Source organism: Mesoplodon mirus, assembly GCF_964341445.2.
Source record: "Mesoplodon mirus genome assembly, chromosome: 10".
In the NCBI taxonomy this organism is placed as follows: Eukaryota; Metazoa; Chordata; class Mammalia; order Artiodactyla; family Ziphiidae; genus Mesoplodon; species Mesoplodon mirus.
Window position 1 is genome coordinate 36,186,289 of NC_138986.1, and position 27,958 is coordinate 36,214,246.

Genomic DNA, 27,958 nt, shown 5'->3' on the forward strand with positions numbered 1-27,958 from the left:
AGGAAGCAGGAGTTAGGGGGACAGTGGCAGGGACAAAGATGGAAATAAGGGGACTTCCCTGATTAAGACCTCATGCTTCCACTGCAGGGGGCGCGGGTTCGATCCCAGGTCGGGGAACTAAGATCCCACGTGGCACGGGTAAGACTGAAATCCTAAGGAAAATGAACAAAATTTTTCTTTAAAAAAATGGAAATAAGAAGCCCAGTTTAAGGCATGATCTGTTTTGAGTTTGTTTGATCCAATGGATGATCCAAATGTTGAAGGTTACTAGGTATATATGTGTTTGGGGCTCAGTAGAAAGTTCTAGACTAAAGATAGCTGGAAATGACTGGCACATAATAAAAAGAATTAGGTGCAGGCAATTGTATATACAATGAGGAAGAGAAAGAGTCATTTAAAGGGTGACATTTAATGAAGAAACAAACTAGGAAGGGATGATAGAAGGAAAGAAGGTGTTAAAGAAATGAGGGATGGTCAGTGGAGCCAAATGCTGCAAAACGTTAAAGTCAGATAAGAACAAAGTAACGCCTATTTGTTTATCACAAAGGGGAGAATGCTTCGCAGATTCACTAATCCAAAGCAGTAGGATGCTCAGGGAAGGACCTGGGTACTTTGTATGTTTAAAGGCTTCTAGATGAGTTTATTACAAAGCTAAGTTTGGCACCCATTGATCTAAGCCATAAATTCTTCGTTAATGCCATATACTTTCATATCTGTGAAACAGAATACACTCTGCCACAGGCTTCAGTCCCCAAAACGCCTGAATCTAGAAACTGGGGATGACCACTCCTGTGAGGGGAAAAGGTGCCGGACTTCACTTCCTCTCCCCAGTGCCTCAGTACCTGAGGGTTGTTCCCCCGTCAAGTGCAGGCTGGGAAAGGGCTGTAATTATCAGTCTAGAGAGGGATCACTGCAGGGTGTACTGTTTGGGGAAACAAGGATTTATGCAGGTAGAGAAAAGAAGGGAACCACCTGAATCGAGAATATAGTATTTTTAGAGGTGCCAAGCTAGAAAAGTTCTGGACTTACTGCGAAAAGCCCATAAAACGACTAATTCCAGTAAAACCCCAGATTCAGGCAGATCAAGAAAAAGCTAGAAAGGTAGGTCAGTCTGCAAAGAGCTTTTAAAAGCAAACAAGGGGTTTAGACTTGAATCCTGAAGGCTTAAGATATTTGGGGGGCAATGTGACAAGATCAAAATATCTTTTTAGAAGATGTGGCCATAAGGTACAAAATAGATTTTAAGGGGGGGACTTCCCTGGTGTTCCAGTGGTTAAGAATCCACTTTCCAATGCAGGGGACGCGGATTCAATCCCTGGTCAGGGAACTAAGATCCCACAAGCCATGGAGCAAGTAAGTCCACATGTCACAACTACTGAGCCCGCGCACCACAACTAGAGAGAAGCCCGCACATTGCAATGAAGATCCCACGTGCCGCAACTAAGATCTGACGCAGCCAAGTAAATAAATACATAAATATTTAAAAAAAAATAGATTTTAAGGGGAGTAACTAGAGAAGCGGAAATTATAGTTTACGTATAAAGTGCTGTGTTCACAATAATAGTCATATAAAATAAGGTACCTGGATCTTCAGAAGATGAAATATCTTCTGATATTCCATCAGAATATGGAATATTATGTCCTACAAAATCCAATTTAGAAAACAGTAACTATGAGCATGAAACTATAGATAGAGCTAAGGACTAGCAATGAAACATATTTAATATGAAATACTTATTACTTACTTATCCATGGGATGAGCTTTCCACTGAATATCTTTGGGGGAAATGCTGACCTAAAGAAAAGGCACCCTTCCTAAAAATGGGGGCTTGAACACTTGGTTCTACTTTCTGAGGTAGGCAACCATGGAGAACCCTGGAGAGAGAATACACACACTTGCAGGAAGTACCTACTGCTCACAAATTGGATCTGAGAAATATGCATATGACATGGATAGCACCTTTTAAAAGGACAGACACCTGTGTGCTCATGGGTACATAACTTAAATTTTGTAAGTATTAAAAAAAAAATCCCAACCATTATAAAGTGCTTGGGAACTTCAGTTATTCTTGACATTATGTAAGGAAATACCACGCTTTCTAAAACAGAATCAACTTAACATATATGATGAGTTTACTCTAAATGTGGGCAGGCACAAAATGTTAATTATCCCACGTAAAACAAAGGGCTTGTTGATCTCAATTAGAAACAGGTTACAGAAACATGGTATTTTAGATAACTTTTAACAAATATATATTACAAAATATAAATATCAAGGTATAAATTAATTTCTCATTAAAAGAGTCACACAGAATAAAAATCCTCAGGCCACTACTGACTTGACTCCGTAACAAATGTTATATAACAAGTGTTCACTCAACTTTAAAATAAAACATTTAAAAAGCTACATTTGCTTCCTTTCTCTTCTACCAAATGGATAAAGAATCATACCACTTAAATTTCCCAGTATGTGGGGCAAAGGGCACTCATGCTGATGGTGTATAAATTGCCACACACTTTCATGTGCAGCCTGTATTTAAACACCTTAAATGTATCCTTTGGTTTGGTAAGACAAGCTGAAGAATTTTACAAAGGTGTTTAATATAGCATTGCTTATAATGGAAAAAAAATTGGAATAACCTTATATACAAAGCAGAAACATAATTAAATCAACCAGGAAACATAATGGGGGCTACTAATTATATTGTTCGTATACATAAAATAGTATGGTAGTACATAATGTGGAAAATATGCATAACATATTAAGTGGGGAAAAAACCAAATTGCAAAATAGATTCTACCTTCCTCTCCCCTCCCACTTATCTGTATGTTCAAGTGTTGCTTAAACTATCTTAGCATAATTATTTTCAAGTTTAAACACATTTAAAAATACCCACGGGCTCTCTCTTTCCCCCTTCCCCTCTCTTATTAGTTTACTTATTACACAAATCACACTAACCAATTAATTAATCTTGGATTAAACATTTATACATGATTTGGTAAATTCTACATAATTCCCACTGTTAACTCCATTTCCATCTTATTTATTTTAGAAGCTGGATATTATGAAATCAATTATTATGAAACATTTCAGAGATTGAGGCCATAAATAATTGAAAAAAAGAAAACTTAATTTGAATAGGAATTATTGGTTCTTTCTAAGAAAGGAAATATCTCAGTGTTAAGAACGGAAAAAAGACAATTGTATTTTTTTATATAGAAGAGTATCCAAATGTTTGGAATACAATCTATATTGTCTCTAGAAAGTGCAAGAAACTGTTTTCACAAGATCCTCAGGGTAGGTTCCCAGTCTTACTTATTTATAACCAGCCCAGTGCCTGCCAGGACGTACACACTCAGTAATTGTGCAACTATGATCTAGTTACTTAACCCTCACCATGACCCGTTTTTCAAATTAGGAAATCATGTTTCAAATGGATAATGTATCTCATTCTAGGGCCCACAATCCTAGGGATTCTCATTCATCTCAGTCCAATTTGGGGGCTCATTATTCCATTGGCCAGAGCAGGGCAGCCCAAGGCTCCATACCTCTTCCAGGGCAGGACACGATTCTGTCTTCTTAGACATCAGATAGCTTCTGGCACAGGCTCGCACAAAGTAAAGGTGCAAAACATAGATGCTTGTCAATAACAACAACCTGACTGCCTGTGGTACTTTATCAATTTAGGATTATCTTCCCGATAAAATATTCCTTTAGGAGCAATAATGTTGGGATTTTTGTTGTTGTTGCTTTGTTTTCAAATTGAAGTATAACTTACAATATTATATTAGTTTCAGGTGTACAACATAGTGCTTTGGTGTTTTATACATTAGGAAAGGATCACCACAGGAAATCTAGTTACCATTTGTCACCATACAAAGTTATCTATTGTAGATTTCTGATTTGTGTTTACCATGGGATTCATGTATGTTGACCTATAACTACATTTACTTGTTTTAAGCAGGTAATTATTTAAGTTCCAACACATTCTAAAAGATCTACATTTTTACCCCCCCCATTTTGTGTTTTTGATGTCATATTTTACATCTTCATGTTTATCCCTTAACTGTTTATTGTAGTTATAGTTGATTTTACAACTTTTTGTCTTTTAATCTTCTTACTGGAACTTCCCTGGTGGCACAGTGGTTAAGAATCTGCCTGCCAATGCAGGGGACACGGGTTCGAGCCCTGGTCCAGGAAGAGCCCACATGCCGCGGAGCAACTAAGCCCGTGTGCCACAATTACTGAAGCCTGCGGACCTAGAGCCCGTGCTCCGCAACAAGAGAAGCCACTGCAATGAGAAGCCCACGCACCGCAACGAAGAGTTGCCCCCGCTCATCGCAACTAGAGAAAGCCTGCACACAGCAACAAAGATCCAATGCAGCCAAAAATAAATGAATAAAATTAAAAAAAAATCTTCGTACTGGCTTATTTCAGTGGTTGATCCACAGCCTTTACTATATATTTGTCTTTACTAGTGGGATTTTTCCTTTTCTATAAATTCTTCTTGTTAAAGCTTTTTCTCTTCCACTTAGAAAAGATCCTTTGACATTTGCTTTTAGAGTTGGTATAGTATTTATGAACTCCTTGCTTATCTGAGAAGTTCTTTATCTCTCCTATTCTGAATGACAGTCTTGCCAAGTAGAGTACCCTCGGTTGTAGGTTGTTCTCTTTTAGCACTTAAAATTTATCACGCCACTCCCTTCTGGCTTGCAAAGTTTCTGCAGAGAGATCAGCAGATAGCCTTATGGGGATTACTTGTACATGACTCTTTTTCTCTTGCTGCCTTTAGAATTCTCTCTTTAAGTTTTGCCATTTTAATTATGATGTGTTGGTGTGGGGTCTCTTTGGGTTCATTTTGTTTTTAGACTCTCTGTGCTTCCTGTATCTGGATATATGTTTCCTTCTTTAGGTTTGGGAACTTTTCAGCCATAATTTTATCAAATACATTTTTGACCCTTTTCTCTCTCTTCTCCTTCTGGGACCCCTATAATGTGAATGTTAGTATGCCTGGTGTTGTCCCAAAGGTCCCTTAAACTGTTCTCAGTTTTTTCTTTTTGCTGTTCTGATTGCATGATTTCCATTATTCTATCTTCCAGATCACTCATGTGTTCTTCTGTACCACCTCGTCTGCTGTTAATTCCTTCTAGTATGTTTTTCATTTTAGTTATTGTAATTCTTCAGTTCTGACTGGTTTTTGTTTTCTAGTTCCTTGTTAAAATTCTCACTCTGTTCATCCATTCTTTTCCCTAGTTCAGTTAGCATTCTTATTACTAATGTTTTGAACTCTTTATCTGGTAAATTATTTATCTCTGTTTCATTAGTTGTTTCTTCAAGGGAGTTTTCTTGTTCTGTTGTTTGAAACAACTTTCTCTGTCTCTGTGAAATTAGGTCAAACAGTTACCTATCCTGGTGTTGAAGGGATGCCCTTGTGTGGAAGCATCCCGACACAGTCTGCATGTGGCTTTGGTGGGAGAGCTAGATATGAAATGAGCACAGGTCATGTCTTTCCCCAGGGTGTGCTGGCAGCTCTCACCTTGGTGGGAGGTGGAGCTGGCGATGGAAGCAACAGAGCCAGAGCCAGGTGTGAGCTGGGGCTTCTCCTGTGCTCAGTGGCTGACACTTCCTCACTGGGGGCAGGGGCAGGGGCAGGTCCCAAGGTGCTGAAGCAGAAGCACTGAGGTTCAGGTTTGAGCTGGTTCCGTTCCCTCTAAGTGTGTGATCTCCCTGCTCCCAGCATCGGCACCTTTGCCCCAAAGAAGAGCAGCACTGGAGCAAGAGGCTGGAGCGGGCACCTGGAGTGGGCCAGGGCAGCTGCTGGGGCAGTCCCATTATGCCAGTCAGTGCTCCAGACCACACGCAATCTGCTGGCTCCATGAGCACCAGGAATGGCTCCTCTTTCTGCATTCACAGGCAGGGCCAGGTCCAAGCTGGCTCCTTCCCCACAACTGTGGGCTCTCCTTGGCAAGAGCAGCCTTAGCCCTAGCGGGGAGCTGCATCAGAGAACAAGAGGGGCCCAGGCATGCACTGAAGTGGTCATGGGAAACTGCCCATGGGAAACCAGTCAGCATCCTGGGCAGTTTCATCCTGAGCAGTTTCAGTCTGCTTCCTCCGCCTTGTTTCAGGAGAAAGCAAGTGTGTGCGTGCTCTTCAGGAGCAGAGTCTAAGTTCCTCGCAGCCCCCCTGCTATTCCCACTGGTCTTCAAACAAGCCAAGGGGTATCCTCTTCCCTGTACTGGACCCCAGGGCAGGGGCACCCAATATGTGGTTCAAACCGCTCACTCCTCAGGGAGGATCTCCCAGCCCATGTAATCTCCTTCCTTTTCTGTGTCTCCTCCTAGAGGCACAGGTCCTGACCTGATCGTTTCTCTTCCCTTCCTGACATTGTGTGGATCATTTTTTACAGCCTTGGTTGTACAAGAGTCTTTCTGCCAGTTTCCAGTTTGTTTTCAGTGAGAATTGCTCTACATGAAGATGTATTTTTGATGTGTTCATGGGGGAAGATGAGCTCAGTGTCTTCCTACTCCATCACCTTGATATTTAAAATTACTACACTATTGGGCTTCCCTGGTGGCGCAGTGGTTGGGAGTCCGCCTGCCAATGCAGGGGACACGGGTTCGTGCCCCGGTCTGGGAAGATTCCACATGCCGCGGAGCGGCTGGGCCCGTGAGCCATGGCCGCTGAGCCTGCGCGTCTGGAGCCTGTGCTCCGCAACGGGAGAGGCCACAACAGTGAGAGGCCCGTGTACCGCAAAAATAAATAAATAAATAAATAAATAAATAAATCCTGCCACACAGCGTGGCCTGCAAAGTTTCTGTTGAAAAATCAGCTAATATCTTATGGGGCTTCCCTTGTATGTGACTAGTTGTTTTTCTCTTGCTACCTTCAAAATTCTCTTTAACTTCTGCCTTGTTAATTATATCTTCGTATGTATCTCTTTGGGTTCATCTTGTTCAGGACTCTCTGTGATTCCTGGACTTGGATGTCTGTTTCTTTCCCCAGGTTAGGAAAGTTTTCAGCCATTATTTCTTCAGAAAAGTTTTCTGCCCCTTTCTCTCTTCTTTTTCTGGGACCCCTATTATGCAAATGTTAGTGCATTTGACGTTGTCCCAGAGGTCCTTTAAACTACCTGCATTTAAAGTTTTTTCTTTTTGCTGTTCTTATTGGGTAATTTCCACTATATTATGTCTTCCAGATCACTGATCCATTCTTCTGTATCATCTAATCTGCTGTTGATTAGGAACAATAGAGAGGAATAGTGAAACATGTTTGTGAACTTATGTCAACAGGAAAACATTAAGGAGCTGCGGTGCGTTGCATGAGCCAAAGAGACCTGCCCATGAGAGTACACTGTCACACAGAAGGTCTATGAGAGCACCTTATGACCTAGAAAGAAAGCCACTGCTAGGGCGACTTCGCTCTGCTGCTGAAACTCCCAATGATATGAAGACCCATTAAATAGAAAGGCAAGAAGAAATGCTCAGTTTGATGTAGCAAGGGAATCCAGAAATTATCATCAGAGAAAAGCACTGCACGCCACTTCCTAGCTCCTTAAGGACTTCGTTGAGCTTAAAGTCCTGAAGAATTTCATAAATTGGAAATAAAAATGAACTTTTATTTCTTGTGCACTTGGAGTTCTGGGTGGGAGCTAACTATAGAATTTCTTCATCTTTCCCTATCTTAAACTAAAATGTAGGTTTTCTTAAGGGTAGGTGGAGATGAAAATACCTAAAGGAACAACAGAAAAAAAATTCCTAACATCTATACAAAAAATCATTAACATAGTGAGATAATGTCTCCCAGGAAAAATCTTTGGTTAATTAATGATTAGCTTAAGAAAGAAAACTAAGAATGTCAGGTTATTTGTTAGCCAAAGACAAATAAATAATGGACACTATAAAACACAATGTAATAGAATTCAACAAGTGACCTACTTTAAAAAGCTCACAAAAACCACCTCTGTATGAGGTCAAAGAGAAGTACTATTTCAGCATTACAGACTTATTCTGGGTTAAAGAATGACAGTAAAATAACTACATGTGTGAGACTGCAAAAACTTTACTCTAGAAGATTCCTTGGTATGCACAAGTCTCATTAAAGATAATAAAATTGAAAAATCCTAATGTCCTTATATTACAAACAGTATATTTCTCCAGAGAAAAAAACATATGATAGGTAGTTTTCCTGACAGATGAGGAATCCACATAACCTAAATGTGGCTGAAAGTTTCAGTGCTTTGTTTTCCCCACCTTTAAAATCAGTTTGTCCATCTATGACATCTGATTCTAGAACTCTGATTTTAACAGGGCTTCAGAAATTTATTATTTAAAAATATTTCAACAGAAGAAATGTGAAAGACACAAATTTTCTTTGTCTCTCCTCAGTGTCCCTAGTTTAAAGTTTCGTGGAGATGGCATTGGGGCTGCAAGCACAGGACAGGAGTGTATTTTGTAAATAGGAAACAGGTTATGTTTAACGTCTATGTAAACATGGCTCTGTGTCTAAGCCAGAAAAAATATTAACAAATTTGTTCATTAAAATCCTATTAATTATCTTCACATTAAACTATGACTTATTAAAATCAGGCAACTCGAAGAGAATTATCATTCTGGGTACTAATCAGCCAGAAGGTGTGCTCGTGCTTGAAATTTAATTTTACTTTATTAAAAATTCATGCTTGGGAGTTCCCTGGTGGTCCAATGGTTAAGACTCGGTGCTTTCACTGCCGTGGGCGTGGGTTCAATCCCTGGTTGAGGAACTAAGATCCCACAAGCCACACAGTGCAGCCAAATAAATAAATGAAATTACCTCTTCACTACTGAGATATCAGGGGGAAAGTTCATTAAAAAAAAAAAAATTCATGCTTATGGAAGCTCAGTGAGTATTTGTTCTTGGTATGTATGTTAGTCAAAAAGTATGCCTTGATGACTAGTTAGGAGAAGGAAAAATGTGTGGATTTAACAATTTTGAAAACTAACTGCAAGGCCTTTGTAAAGAAATTTTTATTCTATTACATACAAAAGAAAAACGATTTTTTCTAAAAATAATGTTTCCTAAATATTTCTATTATAAAGATGTCTTCAGTGACGTACTGCTGAAGAATGTCTATGTCACTATCCCTGCTATCCTAGATTGTCACATCACCAATAAATTTTCTTCTTTGGCAATTTTTTAAAAAATACAAATCTCTTTAGAGGTATATAGCCCCTCGAGCACACCCAGGTAATCTCATGTTACACTTCTCATGCTGTGAGTCACAGATACTTTTCTCCATAAGGCGGAAGTAATCTTTAGTCCCCCCAGAATAACAGACACTTTAAAATTAAAATCATGCCTCTCTATTGCACTTGGGGTTTGAATCTGCTCCATCATATTCCTTTATTCCCAACAGAATAGCACTTGCAATTACTGGCACTTTAGAATATCTCAATCTTCCTTCATTTAAAATTCAACTGGGTAGAAAGTTTTGAAAGTGGTTCGGCACACAGTACCTATGATGATCTCAAATTTGCTATACTATATTGAAAACACCCTTTAGCAGAAAGCTACTGAAATAATATCCTTCTAGAAATTCTAAAATGTACAATTAAGAGAAACTTATTATTCAAGAATAAAATTATTGCCACTATGGAGAACAGTATGGAGGTTCCTTAAAAAACTACAAATAGAACTACCATATGACCCAGCAATCCCACTCCTGGGCATATACCCTGAGAAAACCATAATTCAAAAAGGGTCATGTACCAAAATGTTCATTGCAGCTCTATTTACAATAGCCAGGACATGGAAGCAACCTAAGTGTCCATCATCCGATGAATGGATAAAGAAGATGTGGCACATATATACAATGGAATATTACTCAGCCATAAAAAGAAATGAAATTGAGCTATTTGTAATGAGGTGGATAGACCTAGAGTCTGTCATACAGAGTGAAGTAAGTCAGAAAGAGAAAGACAAATACCATATGCTAACACATATATATGGAATTTAAGAAAAAAAATGTCATGAAGAACCTAGGGGTAAGACAGGAATAAAGACACAGACCTACTAGAGAATGGACTTGAGGATATGAGGAGGGGGAAGGGTAAGCTGTGACAAAGTGAGAGAGTGGCATGGACATATATACACTACCAAACGTAAAATAGATAGCTAGTGGGAAGCAGCCGCATAGCACAGGGAGATAGCTCAGTGCTTTGTGACCACCTAGAGGGGTGGGATAGGGAGGGAGGGAAGGAGACACAAGAGGGAGGAGATATGGGAACATATGTATATGTATAGCTGATTCACTTTGTTATAAAGCAGAAACTAACACACCATTGTAAAGCAATTATACTCCAATAAAGATGTAAAAAAAAAGAATAAAATTATTTCAAGATTAAATTAAAAATCAAGATGCAATTAGAATCTACTTGACCAACAGATTTCCCATTCTAGCTCACACTCACCTCTCCCGAGGAACAGCAAACCAGTACTCTGGTTGCTTTCTTCGTTTGCCATACTGCTGGACCATGGCTGCAGTGTGAGTGGCAAAGGACTTTCTCATTGGTTTTCCCACTTTAATGCACAGAAACATGGGTGGAGTCTTGCTTTTCTCTTCTTTTGAAGGAAGTATATCTGAATCACACATGAAAAATATTTCCTCATTATTGACGATATTGGTGCTAGTTGGCATAAACATCATACAACATCGTCATATTAGGACTAATTAAATTTTTCAGATCTTCTTTAGCACAAAAGGAAAAAGCTTTGGATGTTTCAGGTTTGTCTACAACATATGAGATGCTACAAACCAGGAATAAGGATAAAAACCAACACACAGAACAGCAAAGGGTGGAGAATTGTGACAACCCACAAGAATACATATTAGTGAATGGTACTGAGGACCCAACCATACCATAACACAATTCAGTTTAGAACTGAAATACCTTCAAAAACCTTTTAAAACTCCTTTAGATTTAGAAATTCAAAGTGAAAAAGGAAAGTTACCTGAAAGATGTAAAAAAGCGAACTACTTTTGAAATAGAATTCTATGTCATAGTTTAATGTTCAAAATAAATAGCATATATTGCTAATTTTTCCCAATTACAGTTGAGCCCTGAACAAAACAGGGTTTAGAGGCGCTGACACCTGTGCAGTTAAAAATCTGTGTATAACTTTAGAGTTGGCCCTCCATGGATTCAACCAACCATGGATGGCGTAGTACTGTATTTCGTATATACTGAAAAAAATCTGTGTATAAGTGGACCTATGCAGTTCAAAACCTTCTAATGTAAAGATATACCCTATTGAGAAAATACTGTTCTCAAATAATTATACTACTTTTGCTATTGCATGTACAAGTTTTAGGAAGGCAGCTATACAGGCATACATACCTTGGAGATATTTGTGGGTTTGGTTCCAGACCATCACAATAAAGTGAATATCACAATCTACTAAGTAACACAAATTTTTTGGTTTCCCAGTGCATATAAAAGTTATGTTTATACTATACTGTAGTCTGTTAAGTGTGCAATAGCATTATGTCTAAAAAAGTACATCTTAAAGAATCCCTTATTGCTAAAAAAAAATACCAACCATCATCTGAGCCTTCAGTGAGCTATAGCAGTAATATCAAAGATCACTGATCACAGATCGCCATAATAATGAAATGAAGTCTGAAATATTGCAAGAATTACCAAAATGTGACACAGAGACATGAAGTGGGCAAATACTGTTAGAAACAAGGTGCCCATAGACTTGCTTGACACAGGGTTGCCACAATCTTCAATTTGTGAAAAAAAAAGAAAAAGAAAAAAGAAATGCAATATCTGTGAAGCACAATAAAAGAAGATATGCCTATACAACAGAATATAAAGAAATTAAAAATGGCTTACCTTCAATGGGTACCTGAATTCTCTTTAATAGCCATAACTGAATTTCAGATTTATTATCCATTTGTGCACCTTGGCAGCTGTTGTCCAGAGTAGATTCCAAAGAGGAGTCTGGAAACACTTTATTCATATTTTCTTCTGTAGAAGAGCCTAGTTGCAATGGAAGGGGTGCTCTCTCTTTCACCCAGGTTTTATCTGGCTGTTCATTGCCCTCAGTTGGGGGATCACCTGCCTGGGGAAGAGAACTACTAAGAGTGATGTCTATTCCCACTGGCTCAATACTTTTGCCATCACTTAATTCTGCCTTCTGCAAGTTATCAGGTAACTGTGACCCTTCTTTGTTCTTATTAAGGTAATATTCAATGAGTTTAACTTTATCTAGATCTTCATGTATGTTCAATGTGTTTTCCACCTGGCTTTCTGGGGAACCAGACTGCTTGTCCACCTCTGGCATTACATCTTGCTTCTCACAGGTTTCTAAATCTAGGGTCCCCTTCAATTCAGCATCACACTCTGTTTCTGAAAAGTTCAGGGCCGACTGCACCTGCATTTCCGTAGTAGAACTGATTATTTGTGATTTAGTCTTCCTTAGCTCCGCTGGGTCAAGAGAAAGGCACTCCTTTGAGGTGTCTCTTTTGTCCATTCCACTATCATTTTGAGAAGAAAGTTCTTCCAAGTCAACGAAGTCGTCTTCTTCTCCTAAGAGTGAATTTTCTTTGGCTATAGATTCAAATGCAGCCTGAGTGTCAGAAAGTTCCTTGCTGACCTTAGCTACTGCGGCAGACCGTTTGATTGCCTCTGCAGAGAATTCCAGTTTCTTTAACTTGTCTGACACAGAGCTGTCTGAGGGCTTCTTTTCTGTGTATTCTGTTGACTTCTCCAAAGGTCTTATTGATTTGGAATCTGAAGTGATGGTTCTCTCTCCATTCTGCTGCCGTTTTTCTTTGTTGAGAGATTTGAACTTACTGAATGGGTTGATATCCTTTTCTGAAGCCAGGTCTTCCCATTCTCCAGGCCTGTACAGAGGACAAAGATCCTGAGGTATGTCACTGTGGGGGGAAAAATGGTGGGTGCACATGGAATGTTAAAAACAAAAACAAAAACAAAATGGATGAAAGGCAAAAACAAAACCCAACCAAAAACCAAAACATAAATATATTACAACTTAAATTTATGTTTAAAGGACTTTAAAATAAGGAAATGAAATCCAGAAACTGACTTCAAAATGAAAAATAAAATCAACTATAAAAAGTGGCAAAATAAAGAACCATGAGAGTTGCTCGCATATCCTATTAGAAACAAATGAATGGTATTTGAGGTCATTTATGAACATGGAGATGTCACCCACCAGATTTTTAATGATGAAATAATGTTTCTGATTTTCATGAAGGACAAAGGAGAGGGACTGTTTCAGTACTATGACTAAAATTCCTTAGATATTCAAGGCTTTTCCTCTTTTATAAAATAGTACATAAACCAACTACATTAATTCTGAATGGCTCATTGACGGAGTAGCTACTCATTTAACTGCTCTATAAAATGACTGACACTGAACCATAATTTTGGAAGATCTGATGCTTCCAATAAAAGACATCCTTCTACTCCTGAAGGAGATGCAAGAGGATGATTTCCACTATTATTGTGAATATATAGCACCTGCTCCATTTTACAGTTTAAAATTTTATAGTTACCTGGGACACAGTCAATTATTTTTCCTTAATAACAGATGCTTTACTACCCAGATTTGAGGTTTTATCAGTTACTCATTGCCATAAAGTAAAACTGATATTGTAATAAAATGAAAGAGTTAAGAAATTTATACTAATTATTATAAGTAAGAGCTCATTCAATTTACTTTTCTATAAAATTTTGAACTGGGACACAGTTAATTGTTTTTCCTTAATAACAGATGCTTTACTACCCAGGTTTGATTTACACAGAAAATATTGATTAAACATGCTCTTCAAAGTGTAAAATAAATTGTCAAGAAACACTTTTTAAAATCTGTATTTCTGCTTACCTTAGTGTCAATACTGGGTTAAAACACAGAGGTATAAAAACCCTATTTAAAAATAACATTTTTGGATTTCAGAAATAAATTTTCTAAAAAGGCTAGATCATATTCAGGTAATACTTTATTATTCTTGCTTTGAAATGATTTTGACAATACTCAACAAAGTGCCGGGAAGTTCAAGTTACTGAACTTGAACTGTCTCCCCAAAGTTACTGAATAAATCACTTGCATGGAACATCCATGCTTTTTCCAATACAAAATAAAAGCCTATGTAATTGTTAGGCTCTGACAAATGCTTTAAAAAGCCTCTAATTCATAATTCATTACAATTCAATAATCATTCATCGAGCCCCTAAACACCATATGCTAAAAGACAATAGTGACAGTATCTCTGTTCTGCAGGAACCTGCACATACAAAAGTGTTCTGCTCAACATGAGCATCTCAGGAGATGTTAAAGATGCTTCAATCCTAGAGTCAAATAAGTTAGTGTAATGTAGTATAATTTCCATTTTCAGACCCCAAATTTAATTTGGCATATTAAAGGCCAAAGTAAGTCCTGTAACAAAGAAGCCCAGCTTTTCACATACTTAACCAGCAAATTAATAAGCAAAACCACCTTCCATGAACACCTAAGCCCCTTCCTCATCTCTTCCTTCTCTAGCTAGCTTGACCCCCACAAAGAATGCATTCGACTGCACTCTAATCAGCCTCCTATATTACCTTCTTGTCTATCCCTCCCTTCTTGTTCTACCTAATCCAAGCCGGGATTAATTCAGCCATCTCTTTATCTGCAACACAACTGTCAAACTCTGCCGGGGCAAAGTACATAGTGGTGTCAACTGGCTCTGCTGTTAATGTTTTCTAGACTCAGCCAGAGACCTAACGATGACCAATAATCCTTGCGGTTGTTCTGTTCCTAGTCTCTGTGGCAGCTGGAGTTACAAAATGTCTTACACAAAATATATAAAGCCTGAAGGTGAGGATGGAGAGATTTTACACACACACACACACACACACTCTTTAAAACTATTTGCACATGGCAGCTAGATAATTTGCACTTCTTGTTTTACCATACAACTTTAAATAATGAAATTTAAACTACTTTAAACAATTGATGGAATTCTGAGGTCAATACCAAGTTCATTTCACACTGATTCCACTACCACATTCTATTTTGCTCATTGGTGCACATACTGTTCATTAGCCTAAGAAGTCTTTATATACCTGCATCCACGGTAGCAATCACTGTACAATTCTGAAATAATTTCAACACATTAGGAGCCAATTCTCAACTCCTCTCTCTCCCCCCATCTACAGCATTAGGCCCGGATCATGAAACGCAATCTCACATTTAGAGAAATCTTTCTGTAAGAATGTACCTTCCCTATTATTAAAAGAATACTTAACATCCTAAGCTGAAGATGTGTAACAGTATTACTCCACTAGAATCCATCATTGGGCAAGAAATGCCCCTATCTGGCTGTCCACCCACTTCCAAACTTAACTGTATCTTTACCTACTCTTATCTTCTTTCCTCTTGTCACCTCATGTTCACACTTTCTTCCCAAAAGTGACTCTTTCACTCCCTCTCCTCCTTCTCATTTAAGATTCCAAGGTAGCTGGACACTCCTTCACATGGTTCTCAGGGAATGCCGTGTGCATGTCTATATCTACAGTGCTGTTCAATTACCACTTCTCTCCACCTGTCGCACTCAGTAAACTGCAGGACAGGGGCCGTGACCCACTTATCTTCATATCCTTGCCACACAAGAGACACGCACTAAGATGCATTAGAAGCCTCATTCTGCGTGAATAAAAGATTCCCACAGAACAATGATTAGAGTTTCAGATATGAAGGTTCAAATAAACAGCCTATACTTATTAGGTACCAGGCTATTTTCTAAGAGTTTTGGTATATCAATGCTTTTAGATCTTGTAACAGCTCTGCAAGCTGAAGAATACTATTAATTCCATTTTATAGATGAGAAAACCGAGGCTCAAGATTCAGTCACGCGTGAAGGTCGTGGAGCCATAAGTGGCAGAGCCAGGGAAACCCAGGCATCATCCTGCAGGACTGCCTGGCCTGCTACACTGCCTCCTAAACCTCTAGGCACTTCTGCCAGAACTTGGAAACTACCCAGTGACGATGCTCCAGTGGTTCCTTCAGTGGCTGGGCATGTAAGGGTCTAGTGGGTCAGATGCTAAGGACTGTAGAAGTCCAGGGGAACCTGCTGGCATAAACCCCTAGGGATGCTGTGTCTGGGTCAATTTCCCTAGTTACCTTCCCTTCTTTTCCTGAGTCCAAGGGGCTAGCTTCCCTTTGTCCTGTTGGACCCACTGCTTTGCTTTTACCTTGCTATCACTGAGAGTTTCTAAGGAGTTTTACTGCTAGCACATATATAGTATACGGGAATAGGCACACTGACAAAATGACAGAAAGAGTCAGATTATCTCTACAAGTGAATCGATTCTCTGAGTTTTCTTAAACCCTTTCTTCATGGGGAGCTTCTTTAAATCAGAAAAACTCAGTTTTAGAAGGCAAAAGTAATCAGGACTAAAGTAATATCCATGTACATTTCAGAGACAAAACAAACTATTACAGCCTTTGCACACCACTTAAGGTATTCTGGCTACAGGGGCAGTGCCTCTGCACGTCCACGCAAATCTCTCTCCACACAGGATTAAGGAAACACATGAGCTGGGAAGATTGCCTGTCCTAGAATTTGAATGAGGAAGAACATAACTCTGCTTACCAATTAAACCAAAGAGAAAATACTATTCTCTTATCGATAATCAGACAAATTCTTTCAGAGAAACTTCATTTATTCTTTCATAAATTAAGAACATGCATTGCTCTTCGGAAAAATAAGCCAAAGAAATACCATTTTTATGCGATTTTTTGATTTGAATGTTTCACTCTTCCTTACTGACCTCATCATTTCCATTTCTCTCCTTTTTCTCTTTTTTAAAATTTAGTGCACAAATATTCTACCTTCAAATTCACCTCTACACAATCTCTCACTCCTGCCCATGCCCTCACTTTTTAATTGCATTTAATTCTCCCAATACCCCTTTTTCTGGTAAACAAAGAAAGATCTCTTACGATGGCAAGGCATCTTTGATCTTCATGTGGGAGATGTCATTGTAGAGCGCGATGGAAACAACCTCTTCCATGGGGCAAATGAGGCCGTACTCCTCACACCCATTTTCAATGACCAGGGGATCGGACTTATGAGGGTCAAACATGATATTGTTAGGAGTAACGATCATGACACCTCCGACCACACCCTGAAGAAAAAGACAGTACAGAGTCGCTACAGGCAAGATGCAACCACCATAGCAGCTTTAACAAACTTATGTTGCCATTCCATTGACCTTCTGAACCACGGTATCCTACAGGGCAATTGCATCCCCTCTACGAGGGCTAGAAGAAACAGGCTGACGAAATACAACGTTGGGTGCGGTGTGCTGAGCAGAGAAACAGGCTTGCCTCACTGTGGCAATCAGCTGAGCCTGGTTCTAGCATGGCTGCTGCAATAGTACAATTGTGGTAGGATCTTGGGTTTCACACGTATGTCTCAGATTCGCCAACTCCCTGTCTGTAAAATGAGAGGGGCTGTCCCAGGTACCTTCCAAATTGAGAACTGGGTACTCTACAATCCACTCAGCACATATTCACTACCTGTCCAGCAAGTGCCTGGTACTGTGCTAGGGGAGCGGCTGTACTTCTAATATTTTGCTCTAAGATGCTTAGAAAGCCCACATTCAGCAAAATTTGACACAAATAGGAGTATGAAATTTTTGCAGACAAAAGTGAATATATCCAAACTATGGAAACCGAAAGCAAAGAACAGTAGCTTGGTGGGTCTGAAACTTGGTCAGTTTACATGGTAGACCCTGTTGGCCACAGGGATGTTATCTACCAGGGACAGCAGGATATAAATGACTCCCTTTAGGTAAGTTATTTATTTATTTTATTATTTTTTTTTTTTTCGGTACGCAGGCCTCTCACTGTTGTGGCTTCTCCCGTTGCGGAGCACAGGCTCCAGACGCGCAGGCTCAGCAGCCATGGCTCACGGGCCCATCCGCTCCGCGGCATGTGGGATCTTCCCGGACCGGGGCACGAACCCATGTCCCCTGCATCGGCAGGTGGACTCTCAACCACTGCGCCACCAGTGAAGCCTTAGGTAAGTTATTTAGTTTGATACTCTTAATGAGTTTAGTGATCACCTTGGCAAAAAGTTTTGCCTTTCAGCACTACTTAGTCTTGGTTGCAAAAGTTTCAAGTGCATATCAGTAATGTATTTTCCTACCATTTGAACCTGGCATGAAGTCTCTACTATGAGCACAGGAATTCGCTTTATATCAACATTACCTTTTCTTCAGAGGCTCACAAAATGTCAGATTTGTTCTTTATACAAAACACCAACAACCAAAAAACTGAAACCATGATGTAACAGACATTTTTCATACCAGAATTTCTAGCAGCAAACAGGTCGAGAACTTAACCATTTTCCAGGTTAGGTGTTAAGCTCTTCACATGAATTTACTTTTAATTAGCATACCCTATTAGTTAAATTTTATTATTGTTCCTACTTTATAGATGAGGAAAAATAGAAGCTTAAGAAATTCAAATACTTTGCCCATCGTCTCAGAGCTAGCGGTGGTAGAGTTGGAATTTAAGTTCAGTGAGCCCGACTCCAGCATTTGCTCTTAAACACATTCTATACTGTCTCTCTAACAATTTATGGGCTAAGAACTGAAATATAAGTAATAAACCCAAGGTCACAAAGAATCACATTTCAACGTGATGATTATTATTCCCTCAGTAGGTAAAATGCCAGGCATCCAAGAGGGGAAAACTAATGGACAGTTGTGAAATCTTAAAGCTGAAACTTTGGGTAAGATATTTTAAAATAGCCTGCCTTCAGTAATTTGGAACTAGTTTAGTTTTCCATAGACTCCAAGAAAAGGAAACAAATTGCATAGCCATATACCTTTCCATCGGTGAAGTAGCGACAATTCATTTTTAAAAATTTTACCACGCCTGGCTCGTCCTCTTCAGAAGTGGATGATAAGACTCTCTCAATGGGTTTTAAGGCCTTTCTTGCTAAGTCAGCATCCTTTAGAAGCAAAAATTTCCCAAATCAAATAGAAGCACTTCTTCAACAAGATTATTCATTTATTTGAATCAAGCCGTCTACGTTCCCTGTAAGTAACCTGTTCCTATTTAACGTGAACATTAAAAAAGGCATATGTCTTTCAACCTTCAAAAATATCACCCAAATCAAACTAAGATTTTTAAAAAGCACATATGTATGAACCCATAAAAATGCCTCATCAAGTGTCTTTAGAAAATATTTTAAATGAAAGAATTTATATTGGACTCATGGTTCAAATTCTTTAGAAAAAGGAGGAAAGCAGTACAAATAAATTATTGGTCTCATTGAGAGTTTAACTTCATACTTCTACATAAATAAGACATGCATTTCTGCCTTTGAGACCTTAAATGTGAACAGGTTTCTTCTCTCAACTAATACAAATTACTTAACCCCACCTCTTTGAGGAGGGAGGAGAGTTTCAGATGAACTCTTGTGAAAAATAACATGTAGAATTCTGCACTAACTCAAAACCATTGCTGAGAAATATGAACTTCAGTGCATGAATGAAATACATACAGGCAGTTTATCATATTCTGCATCTGATGATGAGGGAGAGACAGTAGCACCAGGACTGGATGATGATAACCTTAAGGTACTGGAAGGAAAGTTGGCATCTGGCACAAAAAGAACCTGAGAATGAGAAAGACAAGCTAGGTGAGTCCCAGGAGTTGGGCAAACCACAAGGCAGTGTTTAGAGCAATTACTCTCCGTACAGTATCATGCTGGGTGTGTGACTAAGACCTAGTGTGCTGTCACAGAACTCATGAGCTACTTGGGGTCTTCCAGACTGATCCATGAAACTATACTCAGCAATATGAATGTGTGCAGATGTGTGCAGTGCAAAGGGTACTGAACACACTGCAGGAGCTCACAGAGGGGAGAGGAAAGTGGGGGAGTATTCTGCAAAGGCCATATGAAGCAGGTGGGTCCAAGTGAAGCTTTGGACAATACATAGGATTTGGATAGGGAGGGAAGAGCCTTCCAGGAGGGCAGGGTACTAATAGTACAAGGGCATAGAGGAGAGAGTCACATAGCATGCTTCTAAACATAATTCCTGTGTCAGGAAGAAAGGGGACACATCTAGGCTTCCTAACTCTAAGCAGGCCTTGAGTGCTAACATAGTAAGGTCCTTATATGATAAACTGTACAAGATAGTATCAATGTACAAGATAGTATCAATAATCAATACTTTCTCTTCCATCACTGTTTAGGTTATCTAAAAAAAATAAAATAAAATCCCCTAAATTGTACTAAATAGCTTCCTTCTGTAAAATATTCTGGTTCCCGAAATGTTATTGTGATTCTGTTATTCAACACTTTTTTTCACGAGACATGGCTACATTCTGGCATTATATCAAAAACAGTCTTAAAATGACCTCTAATGTTATAAAACATAGTTCAGAGCAAATCATGTAACAGCTGTTTAACACTGTTATTCACTCTTCTCCATCCTTCCAGTCATCTCTCTATTTTAACTTTAGTTATTTTAAAACTCTCTTCAATCCAGAAAAAATGAGGCAACAACAAAAGACACATTAAGATAAAGGTGGGAAAATCATCATCAAGGAGAAATAAGATGAGGACTGATTATACTGAAAATGTGCTCCAAAATTACCATTCATTGAGAAGTGGGCCATAAAACTGGCTCTAAGTTTCCAAATAACCAATGCAAAGAGATAGACATCATGAGTTAACAGAATTCAATGTCCATAAAATAAAAACAAACCAGTTTCTTAGAAGTACAAGTATTCTCCCATGAAGTCTCATTTAAAAAAAAAAGTGTCTCACGGTGAACTCTTTGTCCTTGATGACACATTGACAGTAAATATAATAAGCAGTTTTGGAGGACTGTTCTTTATAACAACTTCTAACTGGGTCAATGGAAAATGTCAGAAGTTTGGAGTTCCATAAAAGCAATTTACAGAAGGCTAAAATTACATGGTCTTAGTATACAGCTCTTATTTATCATATGTATCTAGGCTAGAGGGATGGATAGATGTCATTTCTTCCAAACAATTCTCCATTAATATTTTTTTTGCACCTGAGCTCTTGACAAGCATTAGGCAACATAGAGTGAGATTCTATTGTCTGACACTCTAAATGTCAAATCAAAGGGATAATTCCTATGCATAAACAGTTCACTGCACTGTACATAGAAGTAACAGTTGAACACGGGGAAGCTCAGTCAGAATACATCTTACTTCAACATGGAAGTGAGTCTGGATCACTCTTCTCAATTCCTTATCTTTGCCAGAAAAATCATGAGTAGAGCTAGATGCTGGGACAACTAACAGCACATAACTGTTTAGTTATATGAGGGCTACACAGCACAGTAAAGGCTAGAAGGGACATCCGAGATAATGCAGCCCAACCCCTCATTTCAGAGATAAGGAAACCAGGGTCAAAAAAGGAAGTGACTTACCCAAGTCAAACAGTTACTAAAGGGTCAAAGGAAATGAAGCTTTGGGGCACCTATTTCTATATTTTTACCCTTAAGTAGGCATATTAAAACAGTTCCTATACCTCCTATTAGCTACTGGACCTTAATCCAGTTCACTTAGTAAACGAATAAGGAATCACCCTAAATTATTTTACTAAGTTCCAGTGACTACAGTCTTCAGCCTTGAATTAGTAAGCCTAGGTTCACTGCTATGGGTCAGTTACACATTATGCAGCAATACCCCAGATTACAAGAAACCCAATAAAAGTGCCTGAAATCTAATTTTCCTAGAGATAAAAATTTATTAATTTTTTAAAAGTTTTAACTCATATTTTCCCTCAATTACCTGGTATAGTCAATATAGTAATATCTCCTTTTGACAAGGACATAAATACCAAAAGCATGATAGTACAAACTGGCCAATTTATGGTCTGTTGGTTTCATTTGCTGCCCTTGAAAGAAATGCAAAGAATACCACCATTGCCTGAATGAAGTTATACTTAGAAGAAGCAGTATACGTCCTGAATAAAAATGTCACTATAATGTAGAGATGCAGGACCATGGTCTAGTTAAGTCAACAATGGAACCGGAATGTGCTCATGGCAACCAAGTAGTTCTATAGATGGGACTGGAAACTTGGCCTCAGCAAGGATCTGCCTATGACAGGGCCATTTACATTTATTGGCTAAGTGTAGTTTTCAAGTAGAAAGATAAGAATATCTTAGGCAGAAGGTATTTTAAAAATTGCTGGATTAACCGAGAATGGCAAAATTATATGACATGTCAATTTCATTTAGTTTAACAAAGTACTAAAAGCCTGGGAAAAAATGTGTGGCTTTTTTTTAATTGAAATATCATTGATTTATAGTATTGAGTTAGTTTCAGGTGTACAGCAAAGTGATTCAGTTATATATATATTTCTCAGATTATATTCCACTGTAGATTATTTCGAGATATTGAATATAGTTCCCTGTGCTATACAGTAAATCCTTGCCACTTATCTATTTTATGTATAGTCGTTTGTATCTGTTAATCCCATACTCCTAATTTGTCTCTCTCTCTTTCCCTCTCTTCTTTGGTGACCATAAGTTTGTTTTCTACATCTGTTAGTCTATTTCTGTTTTGTATATAGATTCATTTGCATTATGTTTTAGATTTCATGTGTAGTGATATCATATAGTATTTGTCTTTCTCTGTCTTATTTCACCAAGTATAATATTCTCTAGGTCCATCCATGTTGTTGCAAATGGCAATATTTCATTCTTCTTTATGGCTGAGTAATATTCCACTGTGTGTATGGGCACTTGGGTTGTTGTTTCCATGTCCTGGCTATTGTAAATAGTGCTGCTATGAACACTGGTGCATGTATCTTTCTGAATTAGAGTTTTTGTTTTTTTCTGGATATAACCCAGGAGAAGGATTGCTGGATTATACAGTAGCTCTGTTTTTTAAGGAACCTCCATACTGTTCTTCATAGTGGCTACACCAATTTACATTCCCACCAAACAGTGTAGGAGGGTTCCCTTTTCTCCACACCCTCTCCAGCATTTATTACTGTAGCCTTCTCAATGACAGCCATTCTGACCGGTGTGAGGTGATACCTCATTGCTGTTTTGATCTGCATTTCTCTAATAATTAGCAATGTTGAGCATCTTTTTGTGTGTCTGTAGGCTTTTCTTGATGGTCCTGCTGAATGTCTCCACCGTTGGCTGGATTGACTTCTTTTGTCATGGTATCAAATCAAGACCAAAATGACAAAAAATTTTGCCTAATTTAAAACAAAACAATGACCACAATGGACCCCAGAAGTGGACTAAACTGAAACTTGCAACTCTAAATTAAATATTCTAAGAATATCTGTATGAAATTCTACAGGGAAAAAAGTTACATTAACTTCTCTTGATGGAAACATCTATAACACAAATGATAGTTTTTCAACTGTGTTAATCATCTGCAAAGCATTCATCTCTGAACAGTTCATCAGTACCAGAATGCTTTCAGAAGTCTTGCATCTAAATGGAAGACTGAACCAATGCACATTATCACTGATGATAATCCTGTGATGCTAAGAGTGAGTCATTAAAAATGGCAACAAAAATAAATGCAAAATTTCTAAAGTAAAATTCAAAAAGAAAATCATTACCTGGCCTGGAACAATAGTATGTGTGAAAAGCTTATTCAGTTCCACTAGTTTATTGGGAGTGATGTTAAATTTCAGTGCTATGGAGTTTAGGGTGTCCTGGCTTCCAGCCTAGAATAATCAAACAAACAAGATTCAATACACAAAGCAAAAAGCAAACAAAACCTTCCTCTTGATAGTCAACATTAATCTATTTGTGATATGACTGAATAAAAATGTAACACATACATCCAAATGTATTATGAAAAAAGCGAACACATTCTCAATTCTTAACAAAAAAAGTCTTAGATATTATTCATTTCTGGACTCCCTTATCTTCAAATTTCACTGTCCACTAATAGATTTCTAAACTTACTCTGGCACAACTTAGGTGTATGGAGTAGAGGGCGTGTGAGGTATAATATAAAGCTAAGAAGAAAAGAAATATTACAGACAGTACCACTCCTAGGGGTAATAGGACTACTTTTTCTTTTTGCATTTTTCTGTCTATTTGCCTGTTTCTTTACTGCACTTTAGGCTCCTGGATTGTGGCCTGTTAATGGCCTTTTTCCCCACAGTGCCTGACACATAGAAGGCATTTAAATATTTGATGAATGAAAAAAGTGAAAGGCAGGGAAATCTAAAAGAACTTCAGATTAGCTACAAAAATTGTTCACTGACATTAAAAATGACAATTTCCCATGGTCAGCCAAATTAGTGTTATTCTCTAAATCTATAAAACTTGTGATATGTCTCAGGTGTACATGTTTCTTTCCTTCTCTAATAGAAGGGGACTAGGAATAGAAAGGGCAGTAAGAAGATGTGAAACTTCAGTGAAAAAGCTCCACCCAAAAAGAAGTCTGCTGCCTCTGGTAAGGTCAATATCCCAGGACAGACTCCCTGTCCAGGGTCACTGGATGGAACTTGTTAGCGGGAGGTCATTCTGGTGAGTGTCACTGAGAAGTTCCCAACTACAGCCCTGGGTCAACACTGGTGGCTGACCCTGTAAGCAGAACTGGCTCCACCAGGGGAGCCTTGAATTATAGGTGGAAATTTGAGGTGGCTGCAGGAGGTTGTGGACAGGTGCAAAGGTACACATGTAGAATTCAACTTACCACTCACTGCCCTTAAGTGTCAAAACCCCACCAACTAGATGAACTGTCTCAGGCTAACCAAGTTCATAGTTACAGACTGCATTAAAATTACCTCAGCGTATTTCTAGAACATGACATAAATACATATATTTTTTAAAAATCATTGATAACTTAACCTATCCCCTACCTTACCCTGAGCAAAATCACCTGTACTAAAGTGAAAAAACTTTTTTAAAATATATTTTTTTCAAATATTATACATTTACATAATATATTCAAATCCGGGGGGTTTCAGGGTTTAGCGTTAGTATAAGACACAGACTGATAATATAGACTAGAGCCAGACTGCTGGACCTGAATTCCAGATCTGCCACTTGCCAGCTGTGTGATCTTGGGTCATTTGTTTAACTTCTCTGTACCTCAGTTTCTTCATCCAAATTGAGATACATAATTGTAATTTCTAATTCAAGAGCACTTACTTCATGGCAAGTGATCAATAAATTGGCTTCTTATTTTTACACAAAAACTTGAAGATACTATGTATAGGGGCTTCAGGAAAGGAGAAAAATTTTAACAATCTGCCGTTATTACACCAGGATAAGACATACATATGGAGCCAAGTTACAGACCCTGGGAGGGATACTGGTATCATTATATGTTTGAAACTAAACAGAATGCTTGAACATCCACAGCTCTGGAGCAATATAAGCAATCGGGTAAGTGGTTCTGGTCATGGTTCTCTAAACACGAAGTTATGGATCACCTTTTATTTCTGATGACAAGTACACAAAGTAACTTGCCAACTAAAACTAATCTCCATACCATAAATTAATCAGGTGGATAGATCTGAATTACTAATTTGATCACCTGTTTATATGAATTAATTTGGGGTTGATTTTTTTTACTCTCACTGCATTATTTAGTACTTGCTATGTGAAGCATCTCCTAGCAAAGATACTTCTCATTTCCTTGGAGGGGCTTGTGAATCACACTGTAGGATACACACATGGCTTTAGAATTAATATTGTTATTAATGATAAATAATCCAACACTTCCTCAGTATCTTCTAGGAGGTAAGGAACTGTGCTAGGTGTTATGGGGATCAACAATATATTGTAGACAGCGGTAATGTGAGATGTATAATCACCCCCAAATCCCTTCTGGAAAGGACCAAGCCTATAAACCATAGAAAGATGCCTAGGGATGTTCACAGAGCCCTGAGCATGAAATGCTGGTGCCAGGGCTCTTCAGTGTGACGCTATAGAAGCTTGGAGAGGATTCACCATTCCAGAAGAAACGGCAGGGAGGGACAGGCCTTGCTGCTTGCCTTATATAGAGCCTGGCACAGCACACAAATAATGAGTAGAAAAGAAATACCCATGAGGAAAACACAGGGGCAATGGCAACAGCACTTAATTGCTTTCTAGAAGTCAGAGATCACTCTTCAGCAGTACTAGTTCAAAGTGAATTAAAACAGATCTATGGGCTTCCCTGGTGGCACAGTGGTTGAGAGTCCGCCTGCCAATGCAGAGGACACGGGTTCGTGCCCCGGTCCGGGAAGATCCCACATGCCGTGGAGCGGCTGGGCCCGTGAGCCATGGCCGCTGAGCCTGCACGTCCGGAGCCTGTGCTCTGGAACGGGAGATGCCACAACATTGAGAGGTCCGCGTACCGCAAAACAAAACAAAAGAACAGATCTATAACGGAGTGCCCACTTTACGCCAGGCCTAGGATAAGCAGACACAGCTCCTGGGCTCCAGGAGCTCATGGCTCAATGAGAGAGAGGAGCACGTTAACGTGGCAGTGCAGTAACGGACACATGCACTGCATTATTCATGTGCTGATTCAACCATATGGAGGCCTATACCCTGCAAGCACCAGAAATAGAGTGGTGACCAAAGAGGGATCTAGCCTCTCTCCGTGGGTATATGAATTAAGGCACAATCTAGATATAACAATCACACTAGTGAATCAATATTGTTAAACTGAGATAAACGAGGTAAAGGAATGTGATTCCATGAGAGAGAAAAATGAAGGGATCTGGCCTAGACTTGCTGGATGGTCACGGAAAGGAAGACTGAACGTGGAGAGTAATGGGAAGAAGATGTTAAGGCTAAGGTTCTGGTTTGTAGAAATGTATGGATGATGGAGCCACTGCTTCTTGAACAAAGACCAAGCACGGAGGTCTAAGTTAATGTTTGAGTACACAGCTGAATCTTTGGTTTGGGAACTCAGACAGCATGTCTGGGATGGAGACCTAAAATTGGTCATCCTTGGCATATCAAAAGGTAATTCAAGTAACAGGTATACCCAGGGAAAAAATAAGGAAGGAAGAGAAATGACTAAGGGGCAGGATGTGTCAGGGAGAAACATTATGCAAATCTAGTGGTATTAACGAACTTTCCTTCTACCTGTTTATACTTACAGTGTATTCCATAGTACCCTGGGGCTTCTGAACCACCATCTTCTTTTCTTTTTTATCATGTGTTTTGTTTTGATTGTCATCTGAAGAATAAAATGTTTATAAGTGAATGATTTCATTTTTAGAAATTGAGGATAGAGTAATCTACAGTATATTAAAGCCCACTTTCGAATTGACTTTGAAAAAAAAAAGATTAAAAGAAAAGTGGACTAAATGTACAAATAGACCAAACTCATAAAAACATATTGTTCATCCATGTATACTTGAATAAATGATTAATGTTAACTGTGATCAAATAGTACAAATAACAATGAGGTTATGCTTTATAGTTATTCAAGTATTCGTTTAAATGATAATGTATAAAGACGAAGTTAAAGTAAAACTAGTACAGTCATGATATAAATGGTGTATAATGATGTATAATGTAAATCAGTACAGCCCTTTTAGAAGGTGATTTGTCAATATGTAACAATAGCTATAAAAATGTTCATTCTTTAACTCAGTAATCTTTCCCTTATTTATCCTAAGGAAAAATTCAAAAGAAGAGAAATGCTATGCACAGCATATGGTTACTGCAGTATTATTTATAATAATGAAAACTTGTAAAGACCTATATGTTCAACAACATATTAAGTCGGACCACAGATTTTGCTATTTTTAAGGGTCAAACTGGTCAACCTGATAGTTTGGCAGCTACATATGATTCAACCTAATTGTTATGATTAAATGTATCAACCCAGACACTGAAAACCAGAGAGACATATAACAATGGACACAAATTAGGTGACAAAAAGTACAAAACTGAATTAACTATGAAAAGATGTTCTAACCTGT

At 38.6% G+C, this 27,958-nt stretch overlaps 1 protein-coding gene across 4 annotated transcripts in view; it reads right to left on the minus strand.

Moving 5' to 3' along the window:
• Positions 1 to 27,958, minus strand: part of NCOA7 (nuclear receptor coactivator 7) — a 152,086-nt gene that overhangs the window by 32,116 nt on the left and 92,012 nt on the right. For 3 of the 4 annotated variants that reach the window (XM_082633321.1, XM_082633322.1, XM_082633320.1), the window contains 7 exons: positions 27,128 to 27,207; positions 23,633 to 23,740; positions 19,566 to 19,679; positions 18,885 to 19,010; positions 16,991 to 17,175; positions 11,875 to 12,920; positions 10,447 to 10,615 (listed from right to left, as the gene is read on the minus strand). In XM_082633321.1, the coding sequence (XP_082489447.1) occupies positions 10,447 to 10,615; positions 11,875 to 12,920; positions 16,991 to 17,175; positions 18,885 to 19,010; positions 19,566 to 19,679; positions 23,633 to 23,740; positions 27,128 to 27,207 (1,828 nt within the window). The remainder of the gene's footprint in view (positions 1 to 10,446; positions 10,616 to 11,874; positions 12,921 to 16,990; positions 17,176 to 18,884; positions 19,011 to 19,565; positions 19,680 to 23,632; positions 23,741 to 27,127; positions 27,208 to 27,958) is intronic. The other variant, XM_082633323.1, reaches the window with a different exon arrangement.